This window comes from Rhipicephalus microplus, chromosome X, assembly GCF_043290135.1.
Source record: "Rhipicephalus microplus isolate Deutch F79 chromosome X, USDA_Rmic, whole genome shotgun sequence".
NCBI classification, from domain to species: Eukaryota; Metazoa; Arthropoda; class Arachnida; order Ixodida; family Ixodidae; genus Rhipicephalus; species Rhipicephalus microplus.
In genome coordinates this window covers 229,114,691-229,131,758 of record NC_134710.1, presented here as the reverse complement: position 1 = coordinate 229,131,758, position 17,068 = coordinate 229,114,691, and the positions used below count along the sequence as shown (strand labels likewise).

The window sequence follows — 17,068 nt, the reverse complement described above, 5'->3', positions numbered from 1 at the left end:
TTTCGATAGCATGCTGAAATGTTCAAGCAAAGTGTTTTGGCCAATATTATTGTGATATTCTCACCAGCAATTTCAGAGGGAAATGTGTCGGAGTGGAGAAGGGCGCGCAGCCTCTTGGCGACGAGGCCTTGGCCCCAGTGTGGCCGAATCTTCTGAATGTCTGCAATGAAAAGAACGCAGTAAAAGTAGACCTGAATTGACAGTATACAATCTGAAGATATAATTTGAGTGCACAGAGGGTAAATTTGGCGCCTTAGCGTTATTAGCAAACAGTGTGGCCTCATAGCTTTTTGACGGTATACTTAGCGTCAGCGATTGCTAGATGCAATATTAAATATTCGTATAATATTCATTCCGTTACGAACCACATCACTACTCGCAGGTGTACTTTCTTGCAGATTAGTGAGCATGATGGGCTGATGCAGTTATTTCGAGTCAATGCAAAACTTACCGCTTTCAAACGCGCGGGTTGTTCCTTTGAGGACTTCCAATGTCAACGCCGCCACCACATCCGCTTGCTGGCTCAGTATGGTGGCGCGCTGCACGGCTGAAACCACAAAAGCGTCAGAATTATGCATTCGCATTACGCGCGCTTATGACTGCGATATATTGTAGACCAAGCACAGTTTTTATGCTCGCAGGCAGAAACTTTGAGCGTAGTTGTATCCCTGCATATTGTATTGTGATAAGATGAATACGTGCCACTGGAAATACTGCAAGATGCGCGGAAGAGGCAGCTGCAGGCATGCAGGAGCGCAGGCAGGATTTTACATCGGGGGGGGGGGGGGTAATTTTGGTAGCGGTTTGAAATGAAAAAGATTATAGACGCTAGAGCGCTGTATATGCTTGCGGGCAACTTTTTTTTCACAATGAAGGGGAAGCTATGGGGCCGGAGCTACCCCTAATGTACTCTTATGCAAAGTAGTCCCCTTTGGCGCTCGTTTCGTTCCGCTCTCGCTTGTGGGTGGTAATTCGCGAAATGACAACGTGCAATTTAAAGAAAAAAGGTAAAATAAAAGATCTAACTGGTCTGTGTTGCGGCCTGTCTCAAAGAGCTCGCCGTCCGAAATTGAGCTTTTTTTCTGCCCCGTAGAAAACACCGACGCGATTATGGGACTACATTCATCAGTGGTAGCACTCGCACAATCCAGCTGTGTCGTCTTTGCTTCATTGCCAACGAAAGTTGTCCTCGAGTATTGCTATAAACATCTGTGGTCTTACCTTCAGCACCAATAGATGTGATTAGTTGAGTGCCATTCAGAAGACAAAGACCCTGCGCAACAATGTTCATGTATTTAGCTCCTATAACGTTCACACCGTGTTGTTGTTATCACCACCACTACGCAATTCTAAGCACCATAAATATAGTCATACGTACTTCCTTCGGCTTGAGTGTAATCGGCTTCAGCTTGTGCGATTCTAGCACCTGCAAAAAGAACGGTGTTATCGATTAATACTTATACTACAGACAATACAAAACCTTAAAGCTCTCGTATTTCATCAAAGAACATTGTCCTATTACTGCATCTCGTATTACTACTGTGACTGGGAAGCAAGATTGGCCGCAACAACACTTCAGGTCAATTTCATCTAGTGAAGCAACTGATAATTGACGAAACCTGTGGTGTATTTATACTTCGAAGTATTTTTGTTGTGGTCTTTTTTTGGATATGCCGTACACGATGAGAATTCGTCTATTAACATTGCACTCCTCTGTCTTTCATCATTTCTGTATGTTGCATAGCATTACAGCTGTTCTTTTTACTCAGTCAAATAAGTTCCGAGTTGGATAAAGGGACAGTGGCCCCCGTTGTGCCCTGCCTATGTAGCTGTCAAAAGTGGGGAGCAATATACGCACCACTTTCGCCCACCTGCCCTTATCACTGCGGATGAGTCTACTGGTTAGCACACCTATGAATAAATTTAATACACGTTGAGAGGTAAATATAAATAAGATGTAAAAGTGAGAGATTCATATGGAGTTTGCTCCCTCGTAGATTTCATTGACTCAAAGCTATGAATAAACGCTGAGTTAAAATAATCTAGTTTATGGAGGAATTAAGTAATGTAGATATCGAAGTATCTTCATATACGAATGGCATATATTGTATTGGATACATTTATTCCGTTAGTATCTTGTCTGTATTTTTCATGTTAATCGTGCTGGAATTTTTTATCGTATATTGATAAAATCGCAAAGTATTTTTGCCCTGACCTGGTGACTATCAGGAGTTGGAATAGGAATGTGCCTTGAAGACCAAGCGTGTGTGTGGCATGCCCGTAACCAGAATTTTTTCCGGTGGGGAAGAGGGAAAGGGGGAGCGCTTGTTGAATACCTTGAAAAAACACCTACTTTCATCATATGTTCTCGGTAATACACCCCCTCTATACGAATATGGGGGGTTGAGCCCCCCCCCCCCCCTCGGCAATGGGCCTGGTGCGTGAGAAACAGTGGTCTGAAACTGTGCATCTGCACATGTTACCCTCCAACTCTTGCCTCAACATGTCAACACCTATTTTAATGTACACAACTGACTTCACTAGCTCTTATGATTCATACATTTATATCTCTTATTGCTCATACATTTATATGTTATGCAAAATACTTTTGGTTTATGTATGGGCATCTACGCCAACGCATCGCATTTTATTGCGAGGTTATTCTGACTGTATGCGTGTCGCCCTTTCGCCAAAAGTAGTTTTTGCGCTAACGAAACCTGTTGACCATCACTATCATCCCTAATATAATGCAACGTCAGTTTACGCAAAAAAACACCGTATGTTCGAAATTCTCGGAGCCCTTCACTACGGCGTACCTCGTAATCGTATCGTGGTTTTGGTACGTAAAATGCTGATATTGTTGTGATAGCAATTATATGGGCACACTCTGCTGGATTTTGCCGCTGGTGTCGATGTCATACACCGTATATGTATATGTATCTATATATATGAAAACGCAACAAAGAAAAAAATTCAGAAAAAAGACTCCAATGCACGGAATCGAACGTGGGACTTCTGCGTCTTGAATGCGAGGCGTTAACCACGGAGCCACCGAACGGTGCTTGTTCAACGTTGAAATGGCAAGCTATTTATATCTACCACTTACTGCTGTTGGCGGTCATCTCAGGGGAAAACTATCGTGTTTTCAGCCTTATCAGCAAGATGGCGCAATGAGCGCGCGGCGGCTCTCATATCTCTCTCTCTCTCTCTCTCTCTCCCTGAAGCTTACTTTGGCCCGTGGAGACGAGGCGAGTGAACGATCTGTCGAGCGCCCTTATCTCCCAGTGGAGAGGATCATACGCTTGGCTGGCGTTGGTCTTGACTGGAACGATTCTGTTGTAGTTACGGGGCGCACAAAGGTCACTGCAATCGTTGCGCAGCCTCCGTTTGCGAAAAGAGCCACTCTTTTCAGACACAGCGAAGTGACAACTGAGACGCTTATTCGCGTTCATCGGTGTACCTGTGAGTACGTTTCGTGCTTAATTTGTGCGTGAGAAACGCGGGGCACGTTTTGATGCCGCCATTCTGCGCGTGACCTTCCAATTTGTTGCTGTCGCGTTCATTGCTTCGCCTTTGCGGCAAAGCTGTAACTTTTTTTTATTTTTATCAATATATTCTCACGCACGCTTCTCTTTGTAAAATCATGGGAACGGGGGGGGGGGGGGGGTCCACCACTCGGCGTAGACCATGCCGGAATGTCCGGGAACTTTCCCGGTCGTTTTGGACCTTTAATAAGAGAACGCGCTCAACACCACTGATCAAGCTTATACTGAAACTAACGCGGGTACCAACGATAACGTTAGTAAATTCGATTCTGTGAGTATTAAAGTTGACGTGATTCACCAACGATCAGATTACTCGACGACCGACGATTGTGCTCGGTACTGTCGTTGCGTTGTGAACGTTACTTCTTTTTTCCGGGCACAGGATTGCTCAGTAGCGTGTTTCTACTGTACCTGCCCGAGTTGTCGTTCTGCGCCGTCACAACCGCGTGACATCGAATTCGCAATGCCAAATTAGCTGCAGTATATATATATATATATATATATATATATATATATATATATATATATATATATATATATATATATATATATATATATATATATATATATATATATATATATATATATATATATATATATATATATATATATATATTTATATATATATATATATATATATATATATATATATATATAGGGAGAGAGAGAGAGAGAGAGAGAGAGAGATGCATCATCAGTGGTGTAATAGGCGGTAAACTTTCCGTTCATTTTTTCGTTTTTAATTTTGGGCTCAAAAAAGCAAATAAAGATCTACAAATAGCTGCCCCAGCCTCCCAAGTGCACGCGCGTGCCTGTGTGTGCGTGTGTGGGTGAGAGAGAGAGAGAGAAAACAATAGAACCAAGGCACTTGCCGCCCTCTCAAGAACATATTTCCGCCACTGCTCAGTCGACGCTTGGAGTGCTGTAAGAACGGACATCGAAAGCGCGCATAATCGAAGAGCGTGAGGATTTCCTACTCACGTATTGTGCGTCGCCCCAGCCTGTCTCGGGGCTCCACATCTTTCCCTCGCCGATCAAGCCGAGTGCCAGGTGAGCCAAGGGCGCTAGGTCACCGCTGGCGCCAACAGTGCCTTGCTCAGGCACCCACGAAAGACAGGAGGCTGCATCGCAGGTGAACACAACAAATACATTCGCTTCATGCATGCGCGCATCATCGGAGTTTCATTATAAACACGCTGCGGTATAATGCAACCTCATTGTAGCATATACCTTGGTAAGTCGGTGTGACAGACCATGTGCTTTACGAAAAAGCGCTCGCAAAACAAGAATTGGCCCTGAACCATTATTAATATGGCTGCAGTATTCTAAGTCTACGCATAATGCATACGACAGCATTTATACGACCTGTATATAGGTTGCCGTATAGTACTTGCTAGCGCATAAGATTTTTTTTTCTGCGCCATACAGAAGTAATGTAAAAAGCTGCGTAGTCATTCCTGTAAGTCGTTGAATGCATTACTCACGTTGCTGTTCTGGTGTTGTGGTGCTCATGTTACGTATGACTTGCCAGCAAGAAAACCAGACCGACTGGTACAGCTGCTTGCCGAGGTATCCCGCGCTTCTCTCTTAATGTAGGCTAACCACCTTACTAAGGGCCAAATAATGCTCAATTTTTCCCAATGCAAGTTAAACTACGAAGATATGGCTGAGATTGTATTGATGGGGGTACCACGTTACTTCACATTTGCCTGAAAAGTGTGTCAAGTGGGAATTTTCGGCTCATTGGGCAAATAAAATTGACTGACGAGGTACCACGTAATACACGGCGGGAGGGGGCAGTTAAAAATGGTGCATGAAATTGTTACCTGAGGTATACGCTTAGGGTATGGCGCCGAAAAAAAAATAGACTATTTTGGGTTTCAATGCCACCATGTTGGGCTACAAACCTTTGTGTTTCGCATCTTCAATAAATAAACGACCTGTATGATGGTAGACGCAAATTCATGAAAATGGTTGGGCTGATGCATACGACGTTTCACGGCCTTATTAATTCACGTCTCAATATACAGAAACAAAAAAAAACACTGACTTATAGCCAAAAATAGCGGCACTCATAAATCGTAAGTAAAATAGTCTGTATCGCGTGACTCGATACTTGACTATATATATATATATATATTAATATATATTATATATTATATATATATATATATATATATATATATATATATATATATATATATATATATATATATATATATATATATATATATATATATATATATATATATATATATATATATTATTGATAATTCACAACATTTTTTAGCTGTCATAGTGGTAACGTGACAGCGCATTTTTGCTGCACAAAAGTTATCAAAAGCATGCAGGTTGTCTTGAGGTGCGTCCAGGGGCTTTGAAACACTTTTTCAAGTAACCATGGAATAAATTCATTGGGAGAGCTTGTCGCCTCACGAATTCAACGCCGCAAAACTTTTAAGAATCCGTCCCGTGCGAGTGGAGTTACAAAGGTGTGTCGCATGCTGCAATTGCATTCTCTCTTCTCTCAGCCCGACGAAAGCGCTGGAAGCTAAGCAGGGAGGCATGGCAGGGCCACAGAAAAACGTCATGTGCGTCTTGCGACCTTGATCACTGTTTTATATTTTTTTTCTCCGAATGAGCGGCTTTCTCAGTGTGACTGCGCGCCACGGATGGATGGATGGATATGGCTGCACCCTTTAGATCGGGCGGTGGCTAGCGCCACCAAGCCGTAATACTTAATGAACCCAAAACTATATCTATTTTTTTTCTTAAAAAGTGAGTTTGAGGATTCGAACTTTGCTGTGAAGAGTTTAATTTTCACTCGTGCCTTGACTTTAGCCACCAATCAGATAACCTCCTTCTAGTTAAGTCTACTTGCTTAAAGTCTATTTTGCCCTCCCGGTCCCTAAACCCCAGTGCTTTCAAAAACTCTGCGCCATCATCCTGAACTATAGGGTGAAGCCCTTTACAGAACATTATCAAGTGTTCGGCAGTTTCTTCTTCCTTTCCCCACGCACTGCATACTGTGTCTACCCCTTCGTATTTGGCCCGATATGTCTTGGTTCGCAGTACTCCCGTCCTTGCCTCAAACAGTAGAGAACTACCCCGAGTATTATCATAGATCCTTTCCTTGGCAATTTCCTGCTTAAAAGTTTGATAGATCTCTAGTGCGGACTTCTTAATCATGCCCATTTTCCACATGTCAGTCTCCGTTTCCTTCACTTTCTTCTTAACCGATAGTTCTTTTCGGTTTGGCCACCTGCTGTTTTCTAAGTATTTACCAGTCAACTTTCTGGTTCGCTTCCTCCATATTGTATCGACATTCTTCAAGTACAAGTAGCTGAAAACCTTCCTAGCCCAACGCTCTTCCCCCATTTCTCTCAATCGCTTCTCAAATTTTATCTTGCTGCTAGCTTCCCTGCCCTCAAATGATGTCCATCTCATATCACCTTGTGCTCTCTGATTTGGTGTATTCCCGTGAGCTCCTAAAGCAAGCCTACCTATTCCATGTTGCTTAATTTCTAATCTTGCTTGAACTTCTGATCTCATGCACAAGACCGCATTGCCGAACGCGTGGAAGTGTATAGCGGCCTCCTGCGGCGATCTCTGTAACGAGCGAGCGCGCCATGTTCAAAACAGCCAATGGCTGATAGATGGGTTATTGACGTGTAATTTTTGGACATATAACGTGATTTGTCGAAAGAAGAGAAAGCAGCTTTTAGCTTACTTTGATACTTTATTGTGAATTCCAGCCCGCGTGCTGTGATATATTATTCGGTTCGCGTGTTGTCGGGAGCCTCTACTACCGATCAGCAGCGTTGTCTGACCATGTTAAAAAAGTGTTGCAGGGCCTTTTTAAACTCATAGGAGCGTCTTGACAATATCTGGCTGGACTGAACTCGTGATCGCCAATGGTTTTGTAGCCACTATTCTATGGGACAAGCAGATAAGTTTCTTACTGTCGGTTTCAGCGTGAGAACAAAAGTAAGCTGTGCCCACAGTGGTCACTGTCCCACCCAGGCAGAATTTGCATACCTGTTTCGTGTTTAGAAAAAAAAATATTTTATCATGGGGCGCTACTGACCCATGGAACCAGTGTCTATGCAACAAGCACAATTACAAACAAATGACTAAGCACAACACACATTACACCTTTAAAAAAAATATCCAAGTCTATAAGGTGCCCCTAACACATGTTACAGATGACTAACACAAATACATAAACCACGAAGTGCACAATGTACATGGTGTACAGAATTCACAAGATTTGGTGAAAATATTAGCAAATATGTACAAATGGCATCAAGATGCATGTAATTTACATAATTTACAGTGTTAGAATGGAGTGCACATGTACAAGAACCCACACGCATACAGGGCATACACAAACATTTAGAAATAATAAACACATACAGATTGCATGCACTAATCAGACACTGACAGATGTACTGGCTATAGGAACCAGGCCAGGTGGAAAACTAACCGAACACGTCCCTGCATCAACTACCGACAGCAAGTGGCATGACCATTTTCATAGAAGTTCTTCCTCCCCAAGGAAGAAGAATTTCTTCGACAGAACCAATAGAAGTTTGTAGTATAAGAGCTCCAGAATCAAAAAGAGATCACGAGGACGATGACCTCCTGCAACAACTTCGCACCTATTATGCCACAAACAAAAAGCTCCCGCAACTATTAGAAGGCGGGCAAAGCGACAACGTGAGGAGCGGCCAGGTGTTCCAAAGCGATTAACACCTACGTCAAGTAAACCTGTGTTACCGGCTTTCCACAACACCTTTGCAATGACACATTGCTGTGGTACGTGCTGGTTAGACTGATGTGACGGACAGTTAGGACAAGTGGAAGATGGAACTATGCTCCACTTCTCCAGTCTGTCCTGTGTTGGGAGTACTCTCCATCCGAGTTGCTACATAAAGTCACAGAGGTGACCAGGCAAAAAAGATGCCGTTATTGCGCTCCACGAGACATGTCTCGATCGTGCTGGAGGGAGTGGAAGAACCAGAGGGAACAGAAGAGCCGCAGTTGTATCTAAAATACGCCTTTCTACAAATTCCACATCGGGATCAACCTGTTGCGCGTAGCGATAAAATGCTACTGCCGTGGAGTAAAATGCAGGCACGGTAACTGCTTGCGGTGCAGAATTAAGCCGTGGATCCGGTATAGTGAATAGCATACCTTGGTGCCTAAAAAATAGCAGGCAAGATCATCCGCGGGACACTGATCACCGTGTAACAAGCGAAGTAAGAATCGCAGGGCAAGCAGCCGGCAGCGAGCAGGGGATGGGAATGCGAATCCACCACAGTTGCGTGGTTGCCTAAGTGCTGCTCGGCAAACCAGCTATTTACCACCTGTCAAGAAAAATGAGCCGAGGAGTGACTGCTACTACCTAGTTATTCGTAACGGTGGCTGTGCGGCATGAGATATGTACCATGCACGGCCGCAAAACGCAGCCTGTGCTAAATACCTTCTTTCCGGCATTGGTAAGTCGTACTCTTGTGCTTCCCGGACGCGTCGTTTTACGTCCTGGAACACCGAAACCCACATGGAGGCTGATATGCCGTAGCAAGTATAATCAAGCCCCCGAATGCGAATGGAGTCGTTTTTTTAAGACTGAAAAGAGGAAGTTGGGCAGGCGTCTGGAGAACCAATGAATAAATATTGACATTTTCAAAATTTTAACGCAGCAAGGCACTGGTAAGCCTCGAACGTATGGATCAGCAAGCAGCGAACGTAGGAAAGGCTCGAGGCTGAGTAACAAAAAATACAGGGAATAGGGGACAACCCCGACGAACACCACGAGTAACAGGAAATGGAGCAACCTCTAAACGTTCTAGAAACAACGTGCTGGGTATATTTCCGTGTGCGTGTCTCAGAAGCTCAATGAAGTTTTGCGAGAAGCGAAATGGTTCCTCGTAGCTTCATATCTGGCGTAATGGCCATTACGCCAAATATGAATGTACGAAGCGATCGAATGCCTTTTCTTGATCAAGTGAAACCAAGAGTCTCCGAGCTCATCTCGCAAACGAGTACCCAATTATATGACGCGTAACAAGGGAGAGACTGTGAATTTCTCTTCCAGAAATAGAGCACACCTGATGATGACCTATAGGCATCAGACTTCTCAAACGCCGAGTGATAACTGCTGCGAAAGTTTTGTAATCGACGTTGAGGAGCGTAACTGGTCTCCACTACTCCGATAACAATTTGACTATCGCGAATGCTATCAGGGAATTCAAAGTTTTCAAAGCAGCGGTAAATAACAGAGGTGAAAATGGCACCATTGTCATCCCAAACGGTCAACCCGTCCGGCTTCATAGAAGATAGTGCCTCTTTCACTTCGTTAGTTGACAAACTTGCGCAAAGTTATGCAGCTACCTCTGGTGAAACTTCAGGCAGCTCACTCAACATTGTGAATGTCTCGGTGGTACCACGATACGATAATATTGTCGTACGAGCCATGTTGGCAAAGTGAGCTATGAAAACTGATTGATCACGCGCAGGTGGCGACGCAGTTGGAAGGGCTCTGGCGGCCTGAACTCCTGATGGACTCGACTGGTTGATAATCGAGCTTTTTGCAAAGTGAAAAACCTCAGGGTGAGCACATGGATTACGCCTGCAACGCCCAGTAGTTGCCGACAACGACGACGCTGCAATAAGGCGTTGAAAACGATCCCACTCTCGCTGCCATGCGCGCATCAAGGGAGTTAGTCGATCAACGCGGAGAGCAATGCGTAGCTTTGTAGCAGTATGTTATGAAGAACTTCATTATTATGAAGAACTTTATATTCCGGTAGTTATTTGGACCTATATACGGTGTCTAAGAGTACGCCCTGCTACTGAGCAGTGTAACCGCCACTGTGTCTTGAGCGTGCCCCACGCCTCCAGACCGGATACGAAGACGAAGGCGCGCAAGATTATAGATAAACTGGAGCGCGAACGCACGTCGTGCAGAATGCAGCTGTCAAAACGCCAAGGTCTCACTGGCGATGAAAAGAAAAAAAAGTAAAGCCCCTTGATCAAGAACTTTATGAAAAACAAGTCTCGAGCGCCACTGGTCGATGGTCAGATATATAAATAGGGGATGATGGTAACGTTACTACATCGGAACGCGACACGTAGGAAGCTAGCACGCATGATACATAAAGACAATCCAACCGACTTGACGATGAGCTACGCCGCCAAGTCCAGGCATATTGCGATCCATGCACTAATCTTTACGCATCTATCAAAGAGAAATGTTGGATTAGATGACACAGCTCCCGTGCGTTCCAGTCAGACCGACCCCATCCTGGATCTTGCACGTCAGCTCACGTGCATAGTACACGTACAATTAAAATCTTCAGCGAGTATGACATGCCAACCACCAAGAAAATACACGTCCAGGTCACGGTTAAAGTTGTTAGACAATTCTTCTTGAGCTGGACCATAGATACACTAAACGCGGAGTTTGACGGACAATGGGACGCAGTAAAAAGCCCATACCCGTCCTATCCGGTTATAGAAAACGTGATGACTGCGCAAAAGAGCACGGTTAAATTTATTAATTCCAACTCCACTGAAGCGAAACGTCACGAAAGAAAAGTAACAGTCTAAATTAAATGCACGTTTGAATGCACCAACGTGGCCAATGGTAAAAAAAAAGTTTGTTTTTTGTAAACACGGAATATCACAATGTTCCGCGCGTGCTATGCTGCTAACTTCGTCTTGCTTTACTGAGTTACGGAAACATTGATCATTTCAAGAAGTGATTTTCAAGGTGTCAGCCATGTTGATATGTTTGTGAGTGACTGACGTGGTCGTGTGTTCATTCGGCACTCCGGGGATCTGTCCGGAGGACATGTAGTGCACACATTACACAACACGTTTCGATCCTTTAGAAGAGGGTCAGGGTTTTTTAGGCTGCTGGGACTCGGAGAGGCTATCCTGGGTGCCGTCCGAGCAGGTGCCAGCCTTGTGAGCATGCTTGACATCTCGCGGGATTTGCATTTTCACATCACACGCGTCTAGTCCAAGAGAGAGCCAGATGCTACTGTCGACTCCGAGGCTGAACCTGCTCTCTGATGAATCAGATAGTAGTAAGGTTGCAGAGTCAATGTTGAAGCCGCCTCTAACGACCTTGATCACATATTTATTGTCGAGACGCATCAGTAAAGAGCTCCCATGGCGTCTTCTTACTTGTTCAAAGAAGTCAAGAGCCTGGCTTTCGGAAAGAACCAATGGTCTTTCCTCATTCGGCTTCGATTCTGCTCCTCACGAAACACCTGCGCCCATACACCTCGTAACGTCGGAGTGTATGGAGCACTCAGCCGCTGAAATTAGGGATGTGTCTGGCGCGTCGGTGCCTACAAGCGTTTCTTTCTCGGATTGGGGTGACGTCAAACATGGCTAGGCATGTTTACCTCCAATAGACACGAGGTCAACCGTGCATGGTGTTTTCTTATCGGCGAGACTGGCAAACATTGCGTGCTCAGATTGGCCAAGCTGCACATTTATTCTTCCTTTCTTCGTTTAAAGTAGCTGTAGGAATCAAATTCTGATGTACTTCTTGTACAGCTCCGGGTTCTCGTTCATCTGTTGCCATAGATGACACGGACGACAAAGTAGAAAAGGTCCCCGAAGCAGCATCTGAATAAGAATGACGCACAGAAAAGATGGCGGTAGAGTGGCCGTCTCCACGTCGGCAGGGGCGGTCGAAACCTTCGTTTTCGTGCCCACGCACACAGCGACCACAGAATAGTGCTGTGCACTGTGCTCGATGAGGACCATTGGAGTCACACCGACGACAAACACGTTGTAGACCGCGGTAGTAAAAGATGACTGGATGACCGGAAACTCGAAGATAGTTGGGGTAGGGATTTGTGGGACTCATTTCAATCCGGACATAACGTACGTGTGTCTGTGAGGACTCTGCGTCGAGCGCTCATGAAGCCAGCGTTCACAGACAATACCTTGCCGTATGGAGACGAAGCCTGGGCGGCGAGTACTTCGTTGGGGACGAAGGACGGTAAGAATAGGCAAGCAACGTTAGTTACCAGCTGGCCGACAGGAACGACGGGAATACGCTCGCCACTGATGGTCAGGTAGCCAGCGTCGACGATGAAAGTCATGAGAGTCATGGAAGCCGTGCTCTTGACGGTGACTGAGAATCTCATGCATCTCATGTGCTGAACGCAGTGTACCTCTGAGAGGCCAACTATTGAGGTCGTCGCGTCGACTACGCTCTCCGGACTTTTTCCCGCAGAAACAAGAACGTTGAAGGCCTGCGCATTCGAAAGTTTCCACGACGTTTAAGGTGCCATGGCTAGATAAGGTGGACGTACCTGACCTGGAACACGCAGGGACGTCAACGGGATCGCACGGTCTTCGTCTTCTTCTGTCCGTTATGGGCGACGACTCGTACTGAATCGCAGTTGGTTATTTACGCGATGATGCCAACCAAAGACAACGTTTTATCTCTATATTGACCCTCGAAAGTTCCATAGGCTACTAGAAAAATCTCTAGATTATCTTTTTAATGTCATTATTTAGGCTAATTGACTTTTAACTAAGTATTAAAACTGTGGGCTCTGTGGCCAAGTTCTTCTGGATCTTGCTAACACTAAAATAAACATACCAGCTACTCTTTAAAGTCTTCTTTCTATATGTTCTCTGGTGTAACATAGTTTGCAGTGACTTCGCAGAGGCCTCCCTTTTAGGCTACCAGCTCGTTGAGGTGCAGTATATAGAACTTGCGTAGCAAGAAACGGTAACATCAGATTAGTTCCGGTGCCCTTCGCGTTTCCTTGTGCTCCCCCGCGACGCAGATGGCGAGCAGATGATCGCGGCGACCGAACTAATCTGTGCCCTCCCTTGCCCTGGCACACATGATTGCCGCCATCTTAGGCTACCCAACGCACAGAAGCTGTCTGTGACGTTAGGGGAAAACCATGTGTGGAGTGTTCGTAGATGGCACCAGGTGCGCCCAGAGACATAGTTTTCTGTCAAGTTCACTTCGCACTCGCACTGAAGATGTCGATGCTCGTGATCATCCGAGTCACCTGCAAGTCTGTAGCACATTTCTCATACTTGCAGCTTCTGAGGTGCTAGTTCACGCTTAATTTTACATATTTGTAATTACTACAGTAGTTACAAATACAACAGTAGCTATGGTTCCAATATTTTAAGTCAATCTACGTGATCCCTTTTTTACTAGCTGATAGATGCGCCTTTCCTCTGCACTTTCAATCAACTCTCCAAAAGTGGCAAAATACTTTCGTCACTTTTGCGCTCTCATGTAAAGGGCACAACGGCGAAACTGAAAACACCAGAACAAGTCTTCTTGTCGCTTTTCGACCCGCTGTTTCCAAATTATTGAACCCGTACTTGTTACTCAAGCTTCGCTCCTATAATTTTGCTTTGTTCCTCAATAAGTCTTCTAATTAAGTTATTTCACATGGAGGCATTGCTTGTCGAAGGCATGCAATGAGCGTAAACTTGGCGTTTTTTTTGTTTGTACACTACAAGAAAAATTTATCCTGTTTCACAGAGTAGCAATCCCTCAAGGCACTGATGATGCGCGCGTGCATGCTTAACTCCTGTGACAACAGTTTCATTTCCCACAGTATACAGAATACAATTATCTCGCTTTACACACAACTGCTATCCCTTTCACTTGGCCCAGTAGAACATCAAGACTGTCCTAAATAGAAAAAACACAAAATAGCCAAAATTATCGTTATTTACAGCTGTGGCTGCCGCATCATAGCCTAAGTTGCTTTTGCACCAATTAACCCAACTAACCAACCAACGTTATTTACAGCCTTTTCAGTTGAAAGGGCGTGATTACTAAGTAATGCCTTTAATAGTGGCCGAGTAATGTCACATTTCCAGAGTTTTACAAAAATCCCTAGAATCAACAAAAAAGAAGCAAATTCCTGGAAGAGGTAGAACATGTCTAGATTTAGGGTTGGCATAACTGTAATTTACGGTACGTCCGGTATATTTCTAGGATTTCAGGCATATCACCTGTGCGTACAAGTTAGTGTTTATTACGCTAGTTTTTTCGTATAAAACTCCAAACAACAACGTACCCGAGCCCTGCGGCAATGCACTCAATAGAACTCGAACAGTTATCAAGCCTAGATTGCCCCTTGCGTGGCGGTTATGCGGACTTCGAGCATGGCCTGTAGGGCTGTGCCTTTGCAGGTCCCCCTTTCAACAAGAAGAAATTAACAAGCTGATTAAGGCCCAGGACCTCACCACTCAAATCCTGGTCGTCCAGAGGGCCCGCGCGATAGTGGTCAGGTTTAACCTGACCGTCCACGAGTGGACCTAGCCAGGTGACGCTGAGTTAACTCGCGTCTATTGTGGACCTATAAAGTTACTTCACTCACTTACTGCCTGGAAATTTTTATCAAAAATTCCAACTTAATTGTTCAGTGAAACGTAACGATTTGACAAGGAGCGATCAACTTTCAATTCATAGTAGTTGTAGTATTTGCATCTGCAGCGAGAATGTGCTTATGGTTAGAACGAAAATCGCCTAGCATTGCTCTGAAGCACAGATGAATTACAGGTGTGCTGCAGTACTGGGGGTAGAGCGTGTATTTATTTTTAGGTTCTAACTGACTATAGATGCATGTCTAAGTTTAAACAAGCCATTGTGATGAACAGAAAAAACAAAACAAACAAAAAGATTTGTAGCACGCCCGATTCTGGTACAGTCAACCCCATTATCTATAAATATTGCTTCATCTTTCTTATAATATTTGGGAAAAAATGATGGAATTTAAGAAGTCATGTGTTGCATTCCCAGGATATTACCATCATATATAAGGAAAAGTTCGCGTAATTTAGAATATGGTGCTCTTAGGGGGAACGGTTGCCAACCCACACATGTTGGCATCAATTGTTTCCGCGTTCGTGATGACCAATAGGCTCAGCTGGTTCAAACATCGCGCTCTTTTCATCAACAGCTAGCACGAATATTATGACACATGAGTCCAAGAACCCGACTTAGTATGGCCGACGACTGACTCATGCAGTACAGAAGTAGCGAAAATAACGAATATGCACTCACCATTAAAGGCGTCCACAAGTTGCTGCAGACATTCCAAGGATACGCCACTGTATCCCTTGGAGAGGACGTTGATGCGAAGGGCGAGCAGCATACGCGTCTTCTCCGGAGACAAAGGGTTGCCCACCCCTGGTCATGGAAAAGATGCATTCGTGTTGTCGCTACGACTGGACGCACTATAGAGTGGTGCCACGCGCTGAACGATACGGCATTACAATACGTTTGCAACAATTCGTAGGGAAAGCTCCTTTTAGATCATGTGAACGCGCGGATATACTCACACCTATATCAGTGTAGGAGGAAAACGTTTTTAGTTTCAAGAAAAAACTGCAACCGCGATATTCTACTGAATCACTTTTCATTACACGACATAGCGGCACACATCATCGCTGCACTTTTGCAATTACCAGTTTCGTACGGTTGCTGGTTGTGATCAGAAAAAAAAAAAGAATCAAGAAAACCTGCTAGCACAAACGTATAGCATCATAGAAACAGCATGCAGGATTTCGTGCCTGTAGTGCGCATTTCGTTTAGGCAAGGATGGCTGCTAACGAGGCGAGCAGCAAGGCACTCGTGTATGCCGAGAACTTCGTTACGAGGCTTCTTCACGTGTTTAAAACCAATACGACTGCCACTTTAGTAAGCACTGGTTTATGTGTGTCCAATTTATGCTAGGCGGGACCTCTACTTTTTTGCAGGTGCACTGCCGCTTTTGGCATGTTTAGTACAGGCGGAAGCATAAAAATGTTGCATAACCATACTACACCCACCGTTATGATTTCGTGAGCCCTCAGTGAATGTTCGCAAGGTTACCATGTACTTTCATCTATTATTATTATATTATTATTATTATTATTATTATTATTATTATATTATTATTATTATTATTATTATTATTATTATTATTATTATTATTATTATTATTATTATTATTATTATTATTATTGCCAAGCTTATGAAGCAAGTAGATATGCACCATAATGCACACAGGAGCCATCAGCGAAAAGGGGTCGAGTAGCCAACAGGGGAGTGTGGGAAGGGGGTGCGGTGACACTTCGCATGTTCCTAATTGAATACCTTACGCGCGCATTGTTGAAATGTCCACCGACTTTTAAACAGTAAACTCAGTTTTACTTCGCCGAAAGGGCCGATGCGTTTGCAATGCGGTTTGCACTACAGTCCATTGTCATTTAGGGATGGTGAAATGGGAGGAGAGCGGAAAAGACGTGGACTATGAGGTTCAAACAATGTATGCAGGAATCTTGTAGTACGCGCTGTTTGTTAGCTCCCCGTCGTAGTTTTTTTTTTGTCTAGTTTTATGGGCAGTCTAAAAAAGAGACAGAACTGAGGACCGCGAAACCTTATGCTAAATCAGCCACATGGTGAAAAAACAAAGCACGGCAGGGGCTAAGAAATACATTTTCATCTTCACATGTGGACTCTTTCG

General features: G+C 44.3%; 1 protein-coding gene across 2 annotated transcripts in view; it reads right to left on the bottom strand.

Annotated features, from left to right (window-relative positions):
- Nucleotides 1-17,068, bottom strand: part of LOC119187861 (histidine ammonia-lyase) — a 49,053-nt gene that overhangs the window by 11,817 nt on the left and 20,168 nt on the right. For both annotated transcript variants that reach the window (XM_075878747.1, XM_037435960.2), the window contains exons 9-14: nt 15,625-15,750; nt 4,527-4,666; nt 1,379-1,426; nt 1,222-1,273; nt 452-547; nt 65-160 (exon numbers count right to left, since the gene is read on the bottom strand). In XM_075878747.1, coding sequence (XP_075734862.1) covers nt 65-160; nt 452-547; nt 1,222-1,273; nt 1,379-1,426; nt 4,527-4,666; nt 15,625-15,750 — 558 coding nt within the window. The remainder of the gene's footprint in view (nt 1-64; nt 161-451; nt 548-1,221; nt 1,274-1,378; nt 1,427-4,526; nt 4,667-15,624; nt 15,751-17,068) is intronic.